Here is a 22,510-nt window from a genome sequence, read left to right on the forward strand (position 1 = left end):
TTTGATTTATCCCTTATTTTAAGCTTATCGTAAAGTCTAATGACGAAAAATAGACCCACGGTCTAAAAATTGTTTTTTTCTGTCAAAAAGACCTGTTTTAAAGCACCGGATTGAGGTTTTTGGTTAAATTTATAAATTGTGCACTGCACTGTGTGACCGACAGAGCTGAAGAGCTTGATCGGCAGAGCGTTCGAATGGTAACCAGAAGAACGAGTGTTCGGGTCCGGCCCGGACGATCTGCATCAAACAATTAGATAAATATTACATGAACACTTGAAAACAATAAATAACACAAGTGAGGTAATAAAATAAATGTGATGGAAACTTTCCTTGCAGTAATGAAAACTTGATGCAACCTGTAGCTAGTGATGTAAAGTACCTGGGTATTTATTTTCAGGGGTAAATACCCAGGGTAAATATCCAAATTGGGTATATACCTGGGTATTTATTTCAAAAATTTATATTCAACTAAAATACTTTTCTGTATGTATTCCACTATGTATATATATATAACTAACCATATACAAAACAATAAATTTTTGCCCAAAAATTGTATTTTGATCACATATTCAAAGAATTATTGTGTGACACAACTTAGCAATCTAATACGATATTCGCATTAAATGTGTTGGATATACCTAATCAATGTTGATAGCCAAATTTCAGATATAAAAAGCCATTCTACAAAAAGTTAAAAGCTTAACTAGTTACAAAAAAGCAAACATCAATTTTTTAAGGTCCTAGTCTTTTATTACCCAGTAATATGTCCCTGCATGACATCAAAATGTAACGAAATGCCGCTCAATTTTTTATTAATATTTATTTACCTATATCCTACATGTAGAAATTTCCTCCAAACCTAGTTCAAGTGTTGAGGTGTATTCTGCAGATAATTTATCAGTCCTTAGTTCGCTTAATTCATTTTGATATTTTGACTTTCACTTCATATTGTATTTCAAGCATATGTATTGATTGTGAGAAAAAATAGAGACGTTGCAGCTGATATGCTTTAATTTAAAGAGCAAAATAATTTAATACTAAAAATAAATGTAGTACAACAAAAATGTTAGCATAAAAATATGTGATCATTCCTTTTTCAGTAAAATGTGTTTGAAGATGTTTTACGGTTTATGTTTTTTAAAAAAGAAAATCATCACTTTTTGATATCACCTTTTTTTTTTTTTTTTTTTTTGCAAAATGCGCAATTACTACGTAATTTACCCTGCCTTTGGATAAATACCCAAAAAAATATTAACCTTCCCACCCTGCATTACTTCTTGCGTGTATTAAAAATAGTTTGAACACATTTTTCTCATGAAGTACCGAGGAGCAAATGCAAATGAGCAAGGAAACAGAAAACAATATTTTGAATTTTTTTTTTTTTTTTGCATATTAATGTGAAAATTGATTCTATATTTGCCACATTATCACTTCAACAGCAATAAAATAAATAACAGGGTGGCGACAGATCAGGGAGATCAGGGAAAAGTCAGGGAACTTTATTGATCAGGGAAAAATCAGGGAAATATCAGGGAATTTCGAAAAAATAATAAAAATTCAGGGAAAATTGATCAAATGAAGAATTTTTTTTTTTTTTTTTTGCTTTGCAAAATTAAATACCCTTTTTTCCTATTCATTTTCCGCAGGCTAAGAGGAAGTTGCCATTAAAGACTTTGTTCCATTGCCTTTACTCATTGTCTTGAAGTAGCTAGCGTACTGTAATCACGATTTCAAGATTTTTTTTTTTTGTAATTGATACTGTTAAGAGCTTAAAAGGTATTTTACTTGGCGTTTTCGATTTAATTGCTAAAATTGAATGTTAAATGAAAATCAACTTTGTTTTTGCCATCTTATTATTCGCTGTCGCTTTAGATTATACGAAGGGTTTAAATTTTTTATATAATTTTTTTTTAGACTTTAAAATCCTTTTATTTTAAAACCAAGTTATATACTATAAATTTTGAAATTAATTATTGTTTTTTTTTTTTTTTTACATTTCAATGTTTGTTAAAAAAGATATTTTTTCGACTAATAATGAAATCATTTGAAATTGAGTTGTGTACATAAGTAAATATTTTTACTATTTTTTAATAGTTAAAATTCTGTATTCCTTCGTTAAAACCTAAGTTCTTGTTTAGAGAATAGCTCAATATGACTGGTTGTTTAAAGGTTCCAATTTGTTTTACATAAGTATGTCCATTATTTATGTAAGTAAAACTACATTACTTCTATACTTTCACAATTACTTGTTATTCTCACAGCAACAATTATGCTGCTTGAAAATTCAGTTCAAAATTAGTTCCAAATAAACATTTTTAGTTTTATGATGATTAGATGTTTCTTTACGAGTGGTTTTAATAATTTCTTAGAATTCCTATGTTAACAGGATACTGGAAGTAAAGCATTGTTTTAGATTTCCTATAATATTTCTTAGTAGATAATTTAATATACTATTTTTACTAAGAAAAAGAAGCTTATTTTCAAAATATATTTTTTTAATTAACAGCTTATAATGTTTTAAACACTGCATTTTATTTAATATGCAATGGTTTTCAGGTACGGTAAAGGAAGAAAACCATTATCCATGGTAACGTAAATCAGGGAAATTCAGTGAGCTTAATCAGGGAAATCAGGGAAAAGTCAGGGAACTTTTTTTCGCTGTTCCTGTCGCCACCCTGAATAAATAAGATCAAAGTCTTAATAACGTCTCAGCTTATTCTTCTAAACATCCCTCATGCTTCCTTTTTTTTCTTTCCTTTTGGATATGACTAACCTAGATTATGGTTTTGAAATCCTGAAGTTCATCATTGAATTACTTATACTTCTCCAATTATGACATTGAAAAGAAAGTTTCTTTGGTTCACGATAAGTTTCTTTCATAATTTCATCAAATCTTTCAATAAAAATTATTATAAACTGTGTTATACATATGTATGTATCGGTTTTACCAATTATTTCATATTTAGATTTTAAAAAAAATTCCCCATTCACTTTTTGCATTTTTTTGTAAAATACCCAGTTTTTGGGTATTTACCCAGGCCTTGGGTAAATACCCAAAAAATATTTACCTACCCACTGGGTGTTTACCCGATCCACATCACTACCTGTAGCTAAATTGATTCTTCATTGTAAGGGTTTTTTTTTAGTTTTTGTTCCCATCAGAAAACTCTAAAGCATGATGTAAGCGAAAATATAAGTGACAGGTTTCAGATCTCCAACTACAATGGAATATATTTTTTTTCCGGAAAACAAATCGGACACTAAAATGTAAATTCCTCTAATGGCAGTTTTTAACCCTTTGTACAAATAAAAAAAATTGTTACCCCAAATTGAAATTACGTTTTTTATTTAGTTAACTTATGAATATATGTAAGAATATGAGCTAAAACATTAAAATTACTAACAACTTGATGGGTGAAATATCATTTTTTTTCCTTCTTTCGGTAAAAAACAAATAACCAGTCACATTTTTACTGCATTCGAAAAGCTACACGCTTAAAAATCGAACTTAGTTCAACTTGACTTCGTATTTTTAACCGTTCAGTTAAATGATGAACACGTGTTGCCATCTAAGCCATAATGGTTCAAGCTGCCTGCGATAACAAAATGTATGAATTTTAAAAAATAAAAACACTTCTCTTCAATATCTTATCTTATATATTATTTCTGCGGATTATTTTTGTTGGTATGCGAGATCTTTCTTATTTCTTGAAGAAATTCCCCCCTTATTTTAAAGTTTATTAGGCCGGCTAATGACGAAAAATAGACTTATAGTCTAAACATCAACTTTTTGGAAACGTCCCTTGCTCTTGCAAAACCTTGATGCAGCCTGTATTTCTTATGCAGATTTTTTTTAAGCAAAATTCTAATACAATTTTCCAATTTTTTGCGTCGCTTTCAGCAAGAAAATTTCACAATTAACCTGTTTTTTTTTTTTTTTAAATAATAATAAAGCTTTAGACTTAGTTGTTCGGTTAAATTGATGTTTTTTTCGTAGAGCGCTCGGCTATAAATTAGCTAAACTTCGGGTCCGCCATTATGGCTAATTTAGGTTAATATTAAGCATTACATGTACTCATAACATACAACAGATAACACACGTTCGGCCATAAAATAAATGACAGGGAAATGTTCCTTGGCATATAGACTCCTTTATGCAGGCTACAGTTATTATTCAGATAAATAGTCTATTAATCGAATGGTGTTCTTTCTTTTCTTTAAAGCTTTAACCCCGTTCAGATAACTAAGCACAATATAAACATAAAAAAGTATTATATTAAAAAATTCAAACCTTAAGGGAATTTTTTTTTGTACAGTAAAATTTTTTAATTTGTAAGATGAAATGTAGATTTTGCTGTTAGCACATAAAAAAAAAAAAAAATACTACGCCACAGTGAAATTACGAGTTTCAATCGGTAAACCTTTAACTATTTCTTTGAATACGATGCAATACATTAAAATTATTATCAACTTCAAAAGTAAAAAATCATTCTCTGCTTCTTTGCTTTCGGCGGAAAAAAAAAATGCATTTGTCTATGTTCGAAAAAGTACACTTAAAAATTGAACTCAGTTCAGCTGGTTTTCGTTTTGAATTTTAAGTGTTCAATTAAAAGAAAAACATGTGCTGGCATTCAAGCCGTAACGGTTAAAGTAACCTGCTGTGGGATATTGTATAAATTTTCAAAAGAACACACTTATTTTCAATCTAATTTATTATTTCTTTATAATGTTTTTCAATTGCTAAGCGAGATCTTCCTCATTCCTTAATCTCATTCTATGTTTTACGAATAGTTTTTAAGCGTATCATACTGGCTATTGACAAAACATAGATGCATGGTCTTTTTTTTTTTTTGGCAAAAAGCTTTTTTGCTGTTTTTTATTTCACATTGCTTCAATGAATAGCAATCGAGAACGAAGGCGCAATTGCTCCAGTTGGTTGGAGTGTCGTGCTGATAATCAGAATGGTGCCAGTTCGAATCCGTGCCAATAAATCTCTCTTTTTTTTCCGTCAGAGGCTCACATAGGCAGGATTCTATTTGCCGCAGCCCATTTTTTTCACAAGCACAATTACTGCTTTTTCACGAGTCACTCTGTCACACTTTTAATGATATTTATGTTTGCATTGAAAATACCTGCAACCAAAAAGTGAGCGATGATCAAATTATTACAAAGTTGTATTTATACGAGGTTTTGTTGCTTTGGTCTTCAGATTACATGGCTCCTTTTGTGTGTTTATGTATTTATTTTTTATTTATTTATTTTTTTTTATTTATTGCTTTTACCTAAATTCGTTAACTTTTTTCAATTCTTCTTCGTAATTTCTTTGAAATTTTTAAAGAGTAAAATGCCACTTGAGACGATTTGAAGCAGAGTGTTTAGTTCTGCATGGGTCGACTAGTTGCATATTGAAAGTGGCAACTTCAAAATTTTTGCGCAAGAGCATCTCCCCTTCTCTCAGCAGCAACTTTCATGATCGTCTTACATTTTTGCTTCACTTTTCCGAGGGAGAACCTCCGAAAACTCCTCCAGCTAACATCATCAGAGGTCGGCTAAAGTCAAGTTTTTGGAGCTTCAATTTCTAAAAGCTTCTAGAATGGGCCTTGAAATGTGTTTAGGAAATATAAGGGACCACCCTTATATCTCATACACAGTCACTCTACAGTTTTTTTGCCCTCTTGAGGCTCTGCATGAAAGAGCCCCTAGTAAAGTTAACTTTTCTTTCACATTTTCTTCCATAGCTCCTTTTTCTTTCTTTTCGTAAATGTACAAATTATGTTTATTGGGCACATATTCTTCTGGTGTTCCTAAACAACAATTTCTAATTTTTATCCTTAAAAAAAATGTAGGGGAAAATCTTGTACAATGGGCAGTTTTTTTTTTTTTTTTTTTTTATGCTAATTTTGAACATGTTGATGCAATGTAAAACAAATGGTTTTTAATTCTACGGGTTCTCCTGTTTATTAGGTTTCTATTTATTTTTGAAATTTTGATTAGGTTATTTTTGGTAATTTTTTTTCAAAAAAGTGATTATCTGCCCAAGGTACAATCAAGGGTGTACAATTGGTACCTTTGATTGCACCTTGAGCAATGAACCAATGAATCACTTTTGTGATTTTATCTCGTATTGCAGCTAATAAACATTCATCCCATCAAAAAAAAATGTTTAATTGGATCTCACCTCGCCTGTGGATAAAAGGTTGGGGTAATAATTTTATAACATCTGCAGCTCCCTTTCTACAAACGTCTTTAATCAAAGGACATATAAAAACTTCACAGTCGTCTGGTTGTTCTGGTTAGCTTCAAGCTAGTGGCCCATGGTAAATTTGGGCATGTTTGTGGTCAAGAAAGATACTGAAACCCATTTGCCAATACTTTCTGCTGGATTGGTAAAATCCCACTCTTCCTAGATCCATTCGTCCTGAGCTTGTGTTTCCTGATCTGCTATTTATTCCGTAAAATAGTCATCCATGTGGCTATCATCGTGTTCACTAGACGAACTCCACTTATAATTTTATTCTTTTGCACTTTCCTCTTCAATCCTTTTCTTTGATCTTTTCTTGTCACTTCAAGCTTTTGCTTCACTACTTGGTCTTTTTATTCCTTCTTCAATCAGCATTTTCTGGCTTGTGAAGCTTTCATCAAATCATTTTTTCAGGCATATCAATAAGATTCTCAATTCCCCAGTCTTCCTCGTCTCTTTTCCCACTTATACCTTTGATTGTACCTTGGACACCCACTTACCCACCTGTTTTGGGTGCCCGAGGTACAAGCAAAATGTATAACCAAGGTACACAAAAGTGACTTTCAAAATAGTTTAAAAAAAAAAAATGTTGTTAACAAAACGGATGACTCAATAGCACATCATGAAGAGCATTTTTCAAAATGTCAAAATAATCTAGCACTAAAGTTTTAAAAATTACCCCTAAGTAAAAAACACAGGTGATAGAGCAAGAAAAATTTACTTCCTACCACTTGTTTCTCATTTCACTACTGAAAACTGAAATGACGACCGATTGGGCGACCAAAACACAGGAGCAGTGTTGACATAACATGCATTTCAATTTCCCATGTTCACACAAATTTCCCTTTCCAAATGACAGAGATAGCAGCCAAAGGTACACAATCTTCCCCTACTGTGTCTTTAGTTCAAGAATGAGTACTATTTATCTTTTATGAGGAATTGCTAATGTTGTTGATCTTATTGAATTTTTATGAATTGGGTGGGGGGGGGTGCTATAGATGACTCGTACACGAAGGGCAACTGCCCCCCTCACTTCCAAAAGTGAAGAGTCCTTGCCCACTGACTTTTCAATTAAAAATTTTAAAAAATTTCCTTCTTGAACACATGACCAAACTTGCACCTGTGGCTAATTTCAAGGAAAATAATGGTTACCAAAATCAAATTTCACAAAAATAATAATTTAAAAGGGTAATAAGCAAAATTTTGTTGCGTAGGAAATCACAAACATATGTGTGACTTCTTGAGCAAAACGTTTTGTCATTACTTTGTAAAATTCTTGCTTTTTTATGAAATATGAGAATTAAATAGCTATTAATAGAATAGCTATTAGTTTCTATTGCAGGCTGTTTAGTACTCCTAATAAGTGACTGTCTTTTGTCTTTGTTGTGAGCAATTTTCAATGCTAATATTAGAATACTTGCCTTAAAATGAATAAATCAGTTTCGATCAAGTTTTATTTCAATTATCATAAATACACATCCTATTTCTTTCAATCATGCATTAACATGAGCAATATTATGCATACAAACTATATGTGTGCACTTATTAGTGTGCTTTTATACAATACAGTTTTTTCCAGCTCTATGTTGGTTAAATTCAGTTTTGGCCAGTTTTAACCGGTTTATGCCAGTGGCATGGCCAAAATAGATTTTGTCCTGTTAAAACTACAACCCTGGTGGAAAGATGGATTTCAAAACTCAAAGTGTAGCAGATACCCTTTAAAGGATTTGGAACAAACATGATTGAAATTTGGACAATCTGAAAGGGTATGCAACTCTTGTCTGATTGACATTGCATGTGTTGCATATTGGAGGAGGTTCACAGCAAAAGAGATATTTGTGAGTAAATCTTGTGTGATCTGTGAAATAACTAATTATTACAACTTGTTCTCTTGTGAAATTTGATGTTTTAAACTTTTTGTCAAAGGCTACATGCAGTGCAATTTCCATTGTGTGACATTTGGTGAGTTTTTATAGCAGTGTTAGAAATGAGATCTCTAGTCGCACTTGCGACCAGAAATTTTGATTTGCCGCCTAGATTTAGGAACCTAGGTGCCAAAGGTTTTGATGCCTTTTTGACTCCTAAGTTTTTGATCTCATCTATGCTTTTCTTTCGTGACTCATCATGCTGAAGGTGTGTGATTGACAAAGAATAAATTTGTAAAGACAATTTTGAAATGCAACCAATTTGTCCAATCTTTTTCTTTTGTGTAATTTAATTTTACAGACTTAATAAATATGCTACTAGCAATATATTATAGTTAATAAAGAGTTTTTGTGTTTTGATGTATGTATTTTATTGATTATAAATGGCACCCAGATTGTTCATTTTGACCCCTGGAAACTTATACTAGGGGGGTCATCATGACGCCTAAATTTAAATATTTCTGACACTGCTTTATCTGGCAGGAATTTCTTCGTAAGCTTACCTCTTTCACTCAGTAATTTTTCCCAAACCATAATCTACCTTGCGTTTTCTCCTGTGCAGTCAGTCACCATTTTCTTTTCTTTTTTTTTTTTTTCTCAATTGTCCCACAACTGGCACCTTTCAAATTTCAGGCAATTAATAACAGGATTTAACAGGTAAAACTCCTGAAACTAACATGGAAGTTTTTCATTCTTTTGCAGCAAAATGCATTTATTTCACCTGCTAGTATTTTTGTTATTCCAAGTTCAGGATGGTAAAAATCTTTCCCAGAGACCCTGTATTTTAAGAAAATTTTCAAAATTAGTACTAATAAAGTTCCTTAAATTAATCTTATCTACTGTACTGAAAATATCCCTTTTAGAGTGGCCCTCACTATCAGGTAATTAATTTGATTTTACGAAATTTCACCTCATTTTGTCCGTGAGGTTGGAAATGCTAGTCATTAAAAAATGTTTTGGAATATTATCACTAATGATTAAAGCCCTGTTTTTTGAAATTCAATTACACATAAGTTCCGTCTTACTTTGGAATAACCATGCGAGAAATGACAGTTGCTTTTATGCAAAGAATGCAATTTGATGAATTTTTCTGCTGGCATAAATAGCATATGGCAAGAACTGTGTGCATAATTTAAACCTCTTATTACAACCATAATTATAGTGTTATAGGCAGTTCTAACAATGTACAGCACTTGATGCAGCTACCTGTTGGCAACTTCTAGACAGTTTATATTATTATTGTAATTTGTTTTAATTGAGTTATATTTTTCCCTACTTAATTTTATTTTGGATGTGAATTGATTGTTTTAAATTTGCATGCTCTTAATTTATCATCACATCTACCTTTTTATTTTCAGGTTCTATGAAATCACCTATGCAAAATAATTATCTACCTCATTCACCAAATGCACCTGTTGATAAAAGTAATGTACAGAATACTTATTGTCCTGGTGACCAGACTCATTCACAATCTGCCAGTAGTTTAAATGTAGTGTCCACTGTGCCTCTGAGTTCTCACTCAACGTTTTCGCATACTTGCAATGCAAATGAAACTGCCTCAGATTCAAGTGTTCAAATGCAAGTAAGTGATTCCACGGATGCAAATAAACATTCTCTATCTGACAGGATAGCGGCTGATTCTGTAGAAAGCGTGTCTAGCTCTACAGATTGCCAGAACCTTCAATCTAACCATCAGTGCAATACTTATTCGTTAAATAATGTAACAAACAATGTAGATGAAAATGTAAATAGTAAAAATGTACAAAGGGACTTATGTGTTAAATCTGAATCACTGCACGATAAAAGTGTATGTGTAACTGAAGTACAAAATCTAGTTGATGTAAATAAAAATGTTACTGCCAATACAAGTGAAAAACTTCAAACAGAACAGTCTGCAAGTGTAAAAAGTGAAATTTCAGATAAAATGACTCCTAAAGATATATGTTCAGAAGACAATAAATGTAAAAAGGCATTTTCTAATAATTTAGATTCTTGTGATTTGTCCTCGTGTTCAACACCTGTACCTAAAAAAGAGACAAAAGATATCGACGCCGCTGACAAAAGTTTGTGTGATGTTGAAACGAAAAAATCTCCAGATGCGCAGATAATCAATGTTGAAAATTTACCAATCCAGCCTCTCGTGATTGAAGTGCCTTCTCTGCAAACCTCACCAGTTGTGCCAAATGTGTTGGCCAAAACAGGATGTGCAGTTGAAATTAATTCTTCACCTTCACCCGTTTCATCTAGTGGTGGCACGTTTCTATCAACATGCAATTCAGACACCAATGAAACTACAACTAGTGAAGGCAGGGTTTCTCCAAATAAAAGAACAGCAAATATAATGAAAGTTTCTAATCATTCTGAAAATTGTTCAGTATTAACTTTGCCTTGTGATTCTGATAAAGTTAAATTGCTTAATCATGCCAGTACTGTTGTGCAAGAAGCGCCTTCAAACACGAAAGAAAGTTCAGCTTTGAGTTCCTCAATTGCTGCGTGTGAGGAATCCAGTTTGGATCCTATTAGTGAAGAAAGGAAAAGGTGTATGCTCTCTGAAATACCTACCAGTACACCTGGGCCTCCGCCTATTGAGTCCCCAACTATGCCACCTATTCCAAAATCGGATGCATTTGCTCCTGAAATTCAAAATCATTTGCCTCCACCTGTTAACGTTCAAACTGGAATAATCAATAGTGACTGCCCACCTGTACCTGAAGTTGTTACTGAAGTGCCTGCAGTTAGTGGTAAGTGAAGATGTTTTTTGTTTTACTTTGCTTTTGCATTTTGTATACTTACCTCATTCAATTGTTGCATTTTAGGACAGATTTATGATCAACCTCAGTAATGAATAAATTCTAGTTACACTACTGCCTTAAAACATCCATTTGAGATGCCACAGCAGAAGTATGAACTTCTGATATTATTCTGATGTGCTATGGCAATTGGTTTTACTAAGATGGGCATTTACCAAAAGATCCCCATAAACTTCTTCACCTTCTAAAATAGATTTTTCTTTTCTTGCGTGAATTATGTTTGGTTTTTTATGAAAAACTGCAAATTTCGAACAATAATGCTAATTCCACATTAGCTGCCAGTTTGTTTGGCCCTCTTGGCTTTCATAAGAGGTTTTCCATCTCCAGCTCAGTCACTTTCCTATGCCGGGCTGATGAGTGCTAATAAGCACGAAATTGCAGTCCTCGGCTGGAAATGACTGAGCTGGCGGTGTATTTCAAGAATGATTATTATTTGATTTGTATATTGCTGTATCCAATTTAACTTGCATTGAGAATACCCTTTTTGCTTTATTAACATTGGTCATCGTATCAGTGCATATGATTCATTATTGCAGAGGGTGAACACTGATAGATTTGAAATTAGTCACAGTCGCAGGAAATTTTTTTGGATAACTTCACAAATTTTACCTCTTGCACTAAAGCAGGGGCGGCAAATAGGAGGGTCGACAAGAGACTATTGCACCCCCAAATTTTTTGAGAGGAATGATAAAAAATAGGCAAATTCAATTTGTGTAAATCGTAAATCAGTGTTCAAGAAAACCAATCTTGCTGGTTCTCCATAATTGTTGATGAAACTTGACACATTTTTAGACATGAGCAAGTGTTTTCCGTTTTTTAAATTACGTATTAGAAATTCATCAAGCCTGTACCGGCCTTTTCAGAACAGAAAAAAACTCAAGAATCATGGTTAATTTTAACTAAAAACGTAATTTCCTTATATAGGGTAAATATCTCGTTCTTGTGTGCTCTGTGTAACGATGGTTATGAGAGGCCCGTGCAGTGGTGTAGCTACATGATTATCACAAGAAAATGCCTTGGTATTTTATATTGATTGTTACGCTCATATTTTAAGTATGTCTATTTAATGAGTGTTCATCACTTTCTTCAGCTAGAAACACGTTTCAGCTGCTCAATGCATAGTATGCTTTCATAAATACTCTTTAAAAATACGTACTATTTTTGAAAAAAAATCTCACATCAACGATATCTTCTTTGGGGGCTCTTTAACTATGCAATCTCCCCCAATTTCATTACTTACTGTGAGCCAAATGTGTTTTGATCCATACTAAGGTAATTCATATTTAAAATTTTTGACCCCCCCCCCCCCCCCCGGAATGAAATGCTGAAATGCCGACCCTGCACTAAAGTGACATCCATGAACTTCAGCAGCTTAACTTACTGTGTCATAAGAGCCATCTTGTGTTTCATCCAAGTTTCTGTCGCCTCTTTTAGAGTCATGTTGACTGATGCAGATTACTCGATTGCTCAGCTAATTTGTCGAACATAATTTTCAAGGTACCACTCATATTTATAATTTCAACTTCATGGTGATCAAGATATTGGCAGGCATTTTCTACAGGTTAGAGAGCATACATAATATTAGGTTTTTCATTGCTTTCTTCTTTGGAGAAAAATATTGTGCACGTTTAGTAAGTTATAGGTTTTGAGTGCATTCCTTAAGCTTGCAGAAGCATTCATTCCAACATCGCATTCAGACTACTCCAATGGGATGAATAAATACCTTTGTGCTGAGAAGTAAAGTAAGAAATATCAATGCCAAAAAGCATAAATCGCAATTTGCTTTTTGAGGTTGTTATTTCTTACTTTACTTACTGCTTTGAAATCTATGATACACTTCCTCAATTTTTTCTGAAGTGCAATTTCTGAGTTTCATATTTTAGTGATGTTTTCTATTGCTGAACCTATGAAAACTGAAACCCCAAATGAGAATATCAATTCATTCTCCGTAAAGTATTCTTTTTTTCTTAAATGGTAAAGCCACCTTTCATCACAAGTTTTTCTTCACAACAAGTCAACACAAAGTTTTTTTTTTGCAGATGTAGGAGGAAGGTACTTCAGAGGATGCTCGTGAAAATACCTGTTTTATGAGCAGAAAAAGTTAGAAAATCTTTGCAGAATTTTGCCCTCAATCCTTTGGGATTAATCCTGCTAAATGTCATACAGGATTGAGAATTGAAAACTGTAGGTCTGTAAGAAGTGCTAAATGGCACAAAGAATTAACAGAAATATAAATGATAGCCCACAACAGTTGATTGAATAGCCAAATAATTAAAATAACCCTTGCTCCTTCAGAGACCATGACATCTTTGGTAGAGTTCAAAACTCGCAGTTGTGTGTGTGAACCAGTCACTCGCGAAGTACAAACAATTTTCACGTTTTGAGGATCATTATTATCGTTAAAATCGCCAATGTGGCTACCATTCGTTTATACTTAACTCCTTTCCCGGCCTATAATCTTGACACATGACTTTTTCCCAAATTCCTTTGTATACTTAAAAGTTGAGGAGGGAGGAGGTATTCTCCTCTTTTCCACACACACACGTAAATATTCAGCTATCGGATAGGAAAGCATACTTGCCTACGTTTAACTTGCGTTAGTTCAATCTTTTATTATGCATTTCGAAATCCGATCACATCTGCCTCTGTAAACTTTTCCCATTATGGTTTGTTACTGTTTTCTGTAGGTTTATAATAACCATTTGAACCGTTCATTCCGTTTGCAACTACATTTTGTTTGCATTAACCCATTCTGTTTCCCTTTGCTGTAACAATTCGAGATAATTTCATTGCTCTTACTCCCTTCATAATTTTACTGCACGGATAATTACTGGCTTTTACTGGATAGCGTGGTTATCTCTAATTTTGTGCTTACTATTATTTTAAACTTTTCTTATGTCTCATATTCCATAACAGAGGACTTGCATGATTGTCATTTTGCTATGCCCTCTTAGGAATTTCAAACCAGTTGCATTGAGTGCATACTAGAGTATTCATTTTTTGTAAAAGTTGATTAAAGACGTTTCAGATGGCAATAGAATATTGAAGTTAAGGGAATTTAAGTAGCAAAATTATGCAATAGTCGGGAAATGTTGTGAGTCTCTTAAATTAAGGTTTTCTTTTTTTTTTTTTTTTTCATTATTTTAAATTTTACTTAAAATTTTGGTGGTTGAGTCAATTAATTTAGATGTCAAATGTATTAGCTAATTAAAACTTTTGGCTCATAATTTTACATTATTCTTAGTAGTATGCATTTTTAATTAAATTTAACCACATTTTTAATTGCAAGAGATGGTGTGCATGGTTTACGGATGATGCCCATATAGCATGGTTTACTTATGCCCATTTTCAAAAGTTGGCAAGTATGGGGGAGGAGAAAGGAAGGGAGTTAATGATTCCCAGGGTATTTTTTCGCCCCACATAAGTTTGGCTACCATTTTGTCCAGTTTTAGTTAGCCGTTGGCTACCAATTAAGAATTAAGTTTTTGAGGTGTACTTTTAAACATAAAACATTGGCTGTGATTGTGTATTGAAAATTACAGCAAAAAGTACATTGTATTAGAACCAATAACTATAAAATATAAATAGAAATTCAACACCTTCTGAATTAAATCGGGTATTTTGTAGAGTTAATTATACTATTTTATGACGGAACAATTTCATGACAATATAACAAGTGCTTTATTAATTGGTAATAATTATCTGTTCGAGAATATCAAAAGTAAATCTTGGAAGGATATTCAAATGAAGTAAACAAATTAAAACAAAAACTCTATAAATAAGTTGATAGAAACAATACAAAAAGACCTGATAATTTATCCAGTATTTATATTAATAGAATTGGAATTTTAATAAATATGTGACAATAAATTATTTCATACTTTTATATTTTTAACCCTCGACACTCAAAGGAAGGGGAATATAAGTTTGACGTGTCTGTGTGGTCTGTCTGTGGCACTCTAGTGCCTAAACAGATGGACCGATTTGGAAAAAAAAATTGTTTGAAAAGAGAGTTGATTTGTTCTTAGCTAGGTTGCGTCTTCCGTTGACATTAACTAACGAAGATATTAGTTAAAAACCTCTAAAAGCTTTTTCGTGATTTTTGCAGTGAAAACATTTTTAAAATTTTGTACCAAAATAAAGAATTTTTTCCTGTATCTGATAGAATGTGTTTGGAACTCCCATGTTATATAGAATTCGAATTATAACGCTTTTTTTAAGCAGATTTTGAATACAGCTAAGCCTTTATTCAAGCGATTGGTAACCGAATTCATTCTTGGCCAAGAAAGTTAAAAGCAATTATTTAAAAAAATTTTATCTGTTGCCAGTTTCTATTTGTTAACAAATAAAATACTTGTAATTGATTTTTAATAGTATATTAATAGCTTTTTAAAGAATTTTCAATTTTCCCTCTTGACTCTACATTTGTGACTCATTCGGGTGTTTTTCAAATTTTTAATTTAAGACGATCGCTGGAACTTTTATGGGTAAGGAAGAAGCTCGATTTATCATTAGTATTGCTCACAATTAAATTAATAGAACAGTCTTTGATATTCCTTAACAAGTTATTAAAAATCATTTTAATTCAAAAAGAAAACAGTTTCATTAATATCTAATATTTTCTCAGAACAAGAATCAAATGTCTATGATTTATGTATTTCTAACTAAGAATACTTAGTGTGTTATTCTGACATGTGCAATCATTCAATAATATTGAAATCAGTACTTTTTCAGGTTTTCTCAAATTAATATCTCTGCTGACCGAGCACATTCTAAACAATAATGACCTTCAGCCTAAATAAATTAACCCAATAGCAATTTAAAATGCATCTACACAAAAGTTTCCTAATGTGAAATTGACAGTCTGAAAAATGCCAATAATCTTATTCCAATCTGAAACGACTGCTTACAAAGAATTTTTACATAGATAAGATGCTAAGTCTGGAAGAGGGAAATCAGGGGGGGGGGGAACAAGAAAATGAACATTTCGTGTTAGGACGTGTGACATCAAAAGTCCAATTACATTGCTTAAAACTAGAGACGTACCGAGTAGCACTTTGGCCGAGTACCGAGTACTCGGCTTTTCACTACTCGGCCGAGTACCGAGTTACCGAATACTCGGCCTTTCACGACTCGGCCGAGTTACCAAGTACCAATTATGTTTTAACAAGAACCACCGACAAACATGTGATGAATTTTGAACTTATTGGAATAGTAGTATAGACCTCCTTGTCCATATAATAGTTTTTAAAACTAAATTCCTGGTGAAATTTAATTACGCATTATACAGTGACTCCCAAAAGTGTTCGTACACCTTGAAATTTTATAGTAAAACCAGAATAACACAAAACTGAATTCGAATATGAAGTCCAATTTTTTTTCACACCATTCCTATGCCATTCTGAATAAAACCCAGTAGTTTTTTTCAAAATATTGCCAGATTTTATTTTTGAAATTTGTCAAAAAACGAAGAGACTGAGAAAGGATACGCCACAAAAATCATCGTACACTGAAATATTTTCGAATAAATTCATGATTAAAGTTATCACATGTCGTTTTTTTATTATTTTTGCATTGTGTTGACTCTTAAAGGTCATTTGGCTTTAATGTTTTGTGTATTTATTCCTTAATACTTTGCTTATTACTTTAAAATGGCTGGTATTCGAAAAGAACCATTCAACACCATTCGAAAGTTGAATTTTTTCCCCACAGTAGCGGTAAATTCATTTGAAATGTCTCTAAGTTAGTTAATTTATTCCATTCTATAGTAAAGTGCTTGATAAAATGCTTTAAAGAAAGGAATCAGATCGAAAACAAGGTAAGAAAAGGTCAACTGGCAAAGTTAACAATGCGTGATCGGAGGTTTACAGTTAAAAAAATTATGAAAAATACACATTTGAGTGCTAAAAAAGTTTCTGCAGAATTGAATGAAACATTTTACGTTTAATTTTCACCTAAAATTGTTCGTCAAGTTCTCTGATTAGCTGGATTAAATGGGACCTCATCCCGCAGAAATTTTCTTGTTCGTGCGAAAAACAGTAAGCTTACGCTTTCCGTCGTAATATCAATGATAAATAAGCTCAAAACGTTTTGGAACAACTTCTTACTTATAGATGAAAATAAATTCAACACTTTGGGTTAAATTGTTGTATAATTGTAAATAGAAGAAAAAATGAGGAATTTAATCTTAGGAACTTAGTTGGATTAGTTAATCAGGACGGTGAAGGTGTTCTAGTGTAAGGGTGCATTACAGCATCAGGACTTGGAAATTTGGAATTTTTTGATGAAATAATGAATCATTCTGTTTATTTAAATATTTTAAAAAACAATTTTAAACTATTAGCCCAAAATTTGGTAATCGGAAACAACTTTGTTTTTTATCAAGATAAGGACAAGAAGCACGCGTTTGCGTTTGGTGCCTCAAAAATTGTCCTTAAGCTTAGAAATATCTCCTCAATCGCCAGATTTAAATTTAATGGAACATATTTGGAGATATCTGGTAGCTGGATTACGAAAATACACCATTGAAACGAAAAACGAACTAGAAACAGTAAGACTCGAAGTGCGTCTGAACACTTACTCAGAAATTACACAAAAAAAGAAAGAAAAAAACAATGAAATCTATTCCCATACGTTTAAAAGCTGTTGTTGATACTGCATGATATTCTACTAAATAATAACTTTGTAAAAAGTTAGATTATTTACTAATTTTTTGACATTTTTTCAAAGTGTACGAAGACTTTTGTAAGATAAAATTTCCGGCAATTTTTGGTTTTTGATTTTTTAAAAATAATGTTTTAATGTTTTATTAAAAATTTTCATGTAGTTTTGTTAAGAATAGATCATAGATCTTATAATAAAATACCTATTCCGAAATATTAATTCTAACCAATGGATAATGGCCTATTTTATTGAAAGTCGTAGGTGTACGAACACTTTTGGGAGCCACTGTATAAACAATTTTGTTTGTCAAAAATTTTACCAAAATTAAAAATAAATAAATAAAAGGTATGATTAATCAAGTTGGAATTAAGACAAATTACAGTAAAATCCCTCTAATGCGGACACTAACAGGACAATTTTTTTTGTCCGCAATAGAGAGGTGTCCGCAGGACAGGGGTTTAATAATGTTATTTGCATTGGAACTGGGGAATTAAAAATTGTCCGCATATGAGGGGTGTCCGTTAGGAGGGGTTTCACTGTATACCAATCAATTATAGTTCTAGTCCGCCAAACATAAATATTTTTTTAAAGCAGATAAAACAAATGTGCAAGAACACTGCAGACACATGTTTCCGCCCCCCCCCCCCCCCTTTACAAGGAATGTCTTTTTCAGTGCATAACATGTGAGCTAGAGAAGGTAAAGACATTCAACAAAAAAATCCAACTTTTGTCGGATGCCTTTAAATCCACGAGCTCCCATTTTGTGCATAGAAAAAGGAATTCCTTGTAACTTCCAAAACACGTATCTGCAGTGTTCCTACACTGTGCTTTTAACATTGTTTTATTTCCTTTAATTTTTTAAGCAAAGGTATTTTTATATTTTTTATAACTAATTTTTGTTTGTAGCAAACATCCATTTTTAATATAAAAGTTCCATATTTTCTATACTTGGCTTTTTTTTGCATAATTTTTAATAAACAAGTTTAATAAACTTTGGGGACATTAAAAGAAAGATTTATACCATTGAAGCATTACAAACTTCATTATTCTCAAAATTTAAATTTGACTTATAAATTTTAATTGTAAATTATTGCAGACTATAATGCTTGCTCTTTTTTTTTAATATAAATTTTGGTATCTGTCTTGGACAATATTCAATTTTTTGCAACTACTCGGTATTGGCCGAGTATCTTATCAGAATTTGGCCGAGTACCGAGTAATTACCGAGTACTCGGTACGTCTCTACTTAAAACTATGGGATCATTTTCACAGGCTAGCTGCCTGATTGCAGAAATAGCAGTTAATATTATTTTATCCTACATTTTCTGAAACATTACTCAGAATGGACTTTCGCTCAACAAAATGGGATGTGTGCTTTCACAACATCACAATAACAGAGACTAATTGTTAATGTAAAAAGCTCTAGATAATTTCACAAAATTCAACATTGCTACACAAAACTTAAGTTTGAGCATATAGGTATTTGAGCATACAAAATCCGAGACACAGAGAAAGAAATTCCATTTTTTTTAAAGGTAATCTAGGATCTTTCTGTAGGTTGGCAAGCACATCAGTCACTTTCTCAAATCTCAACATTAATGAAGGAGCTGACACTGTTTTTCAATATTCATATGTGACCATAAAATTGACTAAATTACCATAAGTTTTATTTATTTTATCCTTCATACGTTCACGCCTCCCAAGAAACTTTTTTATGCCTCCCTAGGGAGGAATAGTTTTCTTCAATAGTGAGCTTTTTGTTGAAAATTTTTAATAAATTTCATGTGCAGGTTTTTCTTTATAAGGAGCTTTTTTTAAAAACTATTTCAGTTTGTCTTTAATTCAATTGTCTTTTTGCATTTCAGTCTTATGTTTATAGCTGGATTATATTTCATTTGTACTTCCTTTTGTAGGAAATAATTTTACAGATGAAGTCTTGAAATCAACATTAACAAATTCTTCAATGAAGCCAGATTCAACAATTGTGTCAGATATCCAGATTCAACTACCAACCTCTAGTAGTAGTGCACCTAATAAAACAATTCCAATTGAAAAAGCCAGCCTGTTTTCTTCTGAGAACTCTATTTCAAATAGTTGCAGTCAAAGTCCACTTCAAAAAGCAAAATTATTAGACGCCAATTCCACTTTAACCTCGAAAGTATCAGATAGCTCTCCATTAATTGGTTTAAATGATGCTGGATCATCGTTAATCTCAGATTGTAAAATGACTTCAAAAGATGTGAAGAAAGATTCTATGTGTTCTGAATCTCTACATGTTCTGAATACTGTAAGTAATCCTGTAGTAACATCTTTATTGTCTCCAGTGAAGTATATACCCTCAGAAATGAGTAGCCAAAAATTTAAACTAATTTTCAAAGGTGGTAGTGGTCAAAGGACTTCTTTGCAAAGTAGCAATTCACCGACAGGTTTAGTAGTTCCTCTTAATTCATCTAAAACAGTCCCTATAAAACTAGTAACACTACCTGGAGGTGCATCAGCTCTTTCTGTGCGATCAACCTCCAATCCAAATATTGTGGAAATTATCGGACCCAAAACAGCCTCTTCTCAAAATTCACCGTCTCCAGGCAACACACATCCATCTTCTCCAGTTCGATTAGTAGTTTCAAAAGTATCACCTGGATTGTCTTGTGCAAGTCAAAGTGGCTCAACTAATATTCGAAATAGAGTTGTTGTAAAATCAGTAGTTGTTACTGGGACATCACCTGCAATCAAATTGCTATCTGCTAATGCTTTATATACAACTGCAACTGCTTCATCAAATTTAGGGGCCACGTCTACCTCATCTGTTGTGCAAAGTGTTTCTTCACTTTTGACATCTAGTACAACCTCAGTTCATAACCCTTCAACAAGTTCTTATAATTTTATTACACAATCTGTGTCAGTTAATTGCCCAACAGACCAAATAAGTAATAGTGAAAATAATAACTCTCGTGAACCCCTTGATTCTATTTCAAAAACACTTAACTCTCCAAATGCATCGACATCAAGATGTTCCTCGTCTATTGATAGTACAACAAGTGAAATACTTCCTGATTCTTCTGTGAAGAATTCTGCAATTCCTGATGAAACAGAGCAAACTGTTACTACACATTCTTCTCCATCCATCACAACACCTGATACTACTACTCTTCCAAATGAAGTTTCTACCAATACAAAGGTTACCTCATTAGATGATTGTCAAAGGTCAGGCATTTCGGGAAATTCTTCAAGTTCTGAATCTGCATTACTTAAAAATTCAGAAAATTCTCAAAAGGATTCAGTAGTTATTGAAACAAATTCAAATGCTGCAGCTCTTGCTGACACTACAACCGAACCTGTTACTGAAGTTTCTTCTGTATCCTGTGCAATCAACAAAAAATGTGAGCAACCTGAAATGCTAGAGTCCAATTCCTGTGGGATGGAAAAAAGTGAAAAATTAACAGATTTAGAATCCGAAAAGTCTAAACTCTCAAATTCTGACAAATGTAATGAAAGTACAATTAATTCTGAAGTTTCTGCGAGTAGTTTTACCAAATCATCTGAATCGGATGACTCAAAAAAAAGTGAACAAACAATTGATAGTGCCATTAAATCTAGTTTGAATAACATATCTAAAGACTCCGAGACCTCTGATTCAGTTGATAATTTAATTGTACCTTCAGCATTGCAGTCTGTAAAAGTTGAAGATAAACCAAAATTAGCAGATATTGTCAATTCAGACTCAAATGTAGATCATTGCGTAGAAGTAAGTGTAGATAATCCCTGTTTAATGGAAAGTGAAGTCATTGTAACCAGTAACATTGAAGTTGATATTTCTGAAGCATCGGAAGGCAAGCAGAAAATGCAGAACACAGAGCTTGAGTGCAGTGATGTGCTTCTAGATTGTTCTTCAATTGTTGATTCTTCGCAAAATAAAATCTGCAAAGAAGAGATTATTTTGCAAGCAGATGATTCAAGCAAGCTGAATGATAATTGTGGTGTTGAGATGCAAAAATTCCGTCCACTTGGTAATGAAAGTATCAGCATAATTGACAGCACAGAATCTGATGGTGGAAAGTTGGTTATGGAAGATTCCCAACTTGAAATTTCTCTAGTCTATTCAAAACCTCTTAAACGAAAGTGTTCTGAAAATGCTGCTGAGCTAATTAAAGCTTGCATGGGTGTAGAAGATGGTCCCAAACGAGGAGTTGTCGTTAAAGGAAAGAGTTTTGAAGAATCAACTGAAAAACCTGAGAATGATAAATTAGAAGAAAATATACGAATGAGCTTAAGGATAAGAAGGGATGATACAGTGCTAAAGAAAAATAAAAGTAAGTTGTAATTATAGTCTCTTACATTATTTTTATGTAGTTACTAATTTATAACACAATCCCTCCCCGTTTTCTTCCGCTGAGGTTTTTATATTTCTTTGCATTTTTTTAAACATTCATTGTAATTTTAAGTAAGAGCTTAATAACATAGATATTTTCAGTCTCTTTCCTTATGCAAAATTAAATTATTCGGGCTAACTACTCTTCCACAAGCAATTTATTTATGAGTGCTTGCAAATAAACTTGAAAATATTAGATGTTGTAACTTTTAATTCTATTGATTAAAAAAATCTTGCTGTGGTTTGAAACTGAAATGTGCAATTTAATAACTCATAAAAATATTTTAAGCAGGGTATGTATTCAAAACTTTTATTGGATGTGTAACTTTATGGCAGAACAGGTTAGAAATAAAAATTTTACGACTTTAATTTAGCAATCATACATCACAAAACTATGATTTCCAAAAAATGAGATGTTGATCATTCAAAATTAGTCGCAGTTTGCATGGGAACTTTCGTCATTATGACTCCAAGGTTTAAATTCTTGTTTCTAACACTGCTT

The 22,510-nt window shown here is 32.5% G+C and overlaps 1 protein-coding gene across 1 annotated transcript in view; it reads left to right on the forward strand.

The window, feature by feature from the left end:
- Window positions 1-22,510, forward strand: part of LOC129219766 (serine-rich adhesin for platelets-like) — a 67,229-nt gene that overhangs the window by 37,167 nt on the left and 7,552 nt on the right. Inside the window, exons 5-6 of the mRNA XM_054854066.1 lie at window positions 9,525-10,907; window positions 19,553-21,949. Coding sequence (XP_054710041.1) covers window positions 9,525-10,907; window positions 19,553-21,949 — 3,780 coding nt within the window. The remainder of the gene's footprint in view (window positions 1-9,524; window positions 10,908-19,552; window positions 21,950-22,510) is intronic.

Source organism: Uloborus diversus, chromosome 1 (genome assembly GCF_026930045.1).
Source record: "Uloborus diversus isolate 005 chromosome 1, Udiv.v.3.1, whole genome shotgun sequence".
Lineage (NCBI taxonomy): Eukaryota > Metazoa > Arthropoda > Arachnida > Araneae > Uloboridae > Uloborus > Uloborus diversus.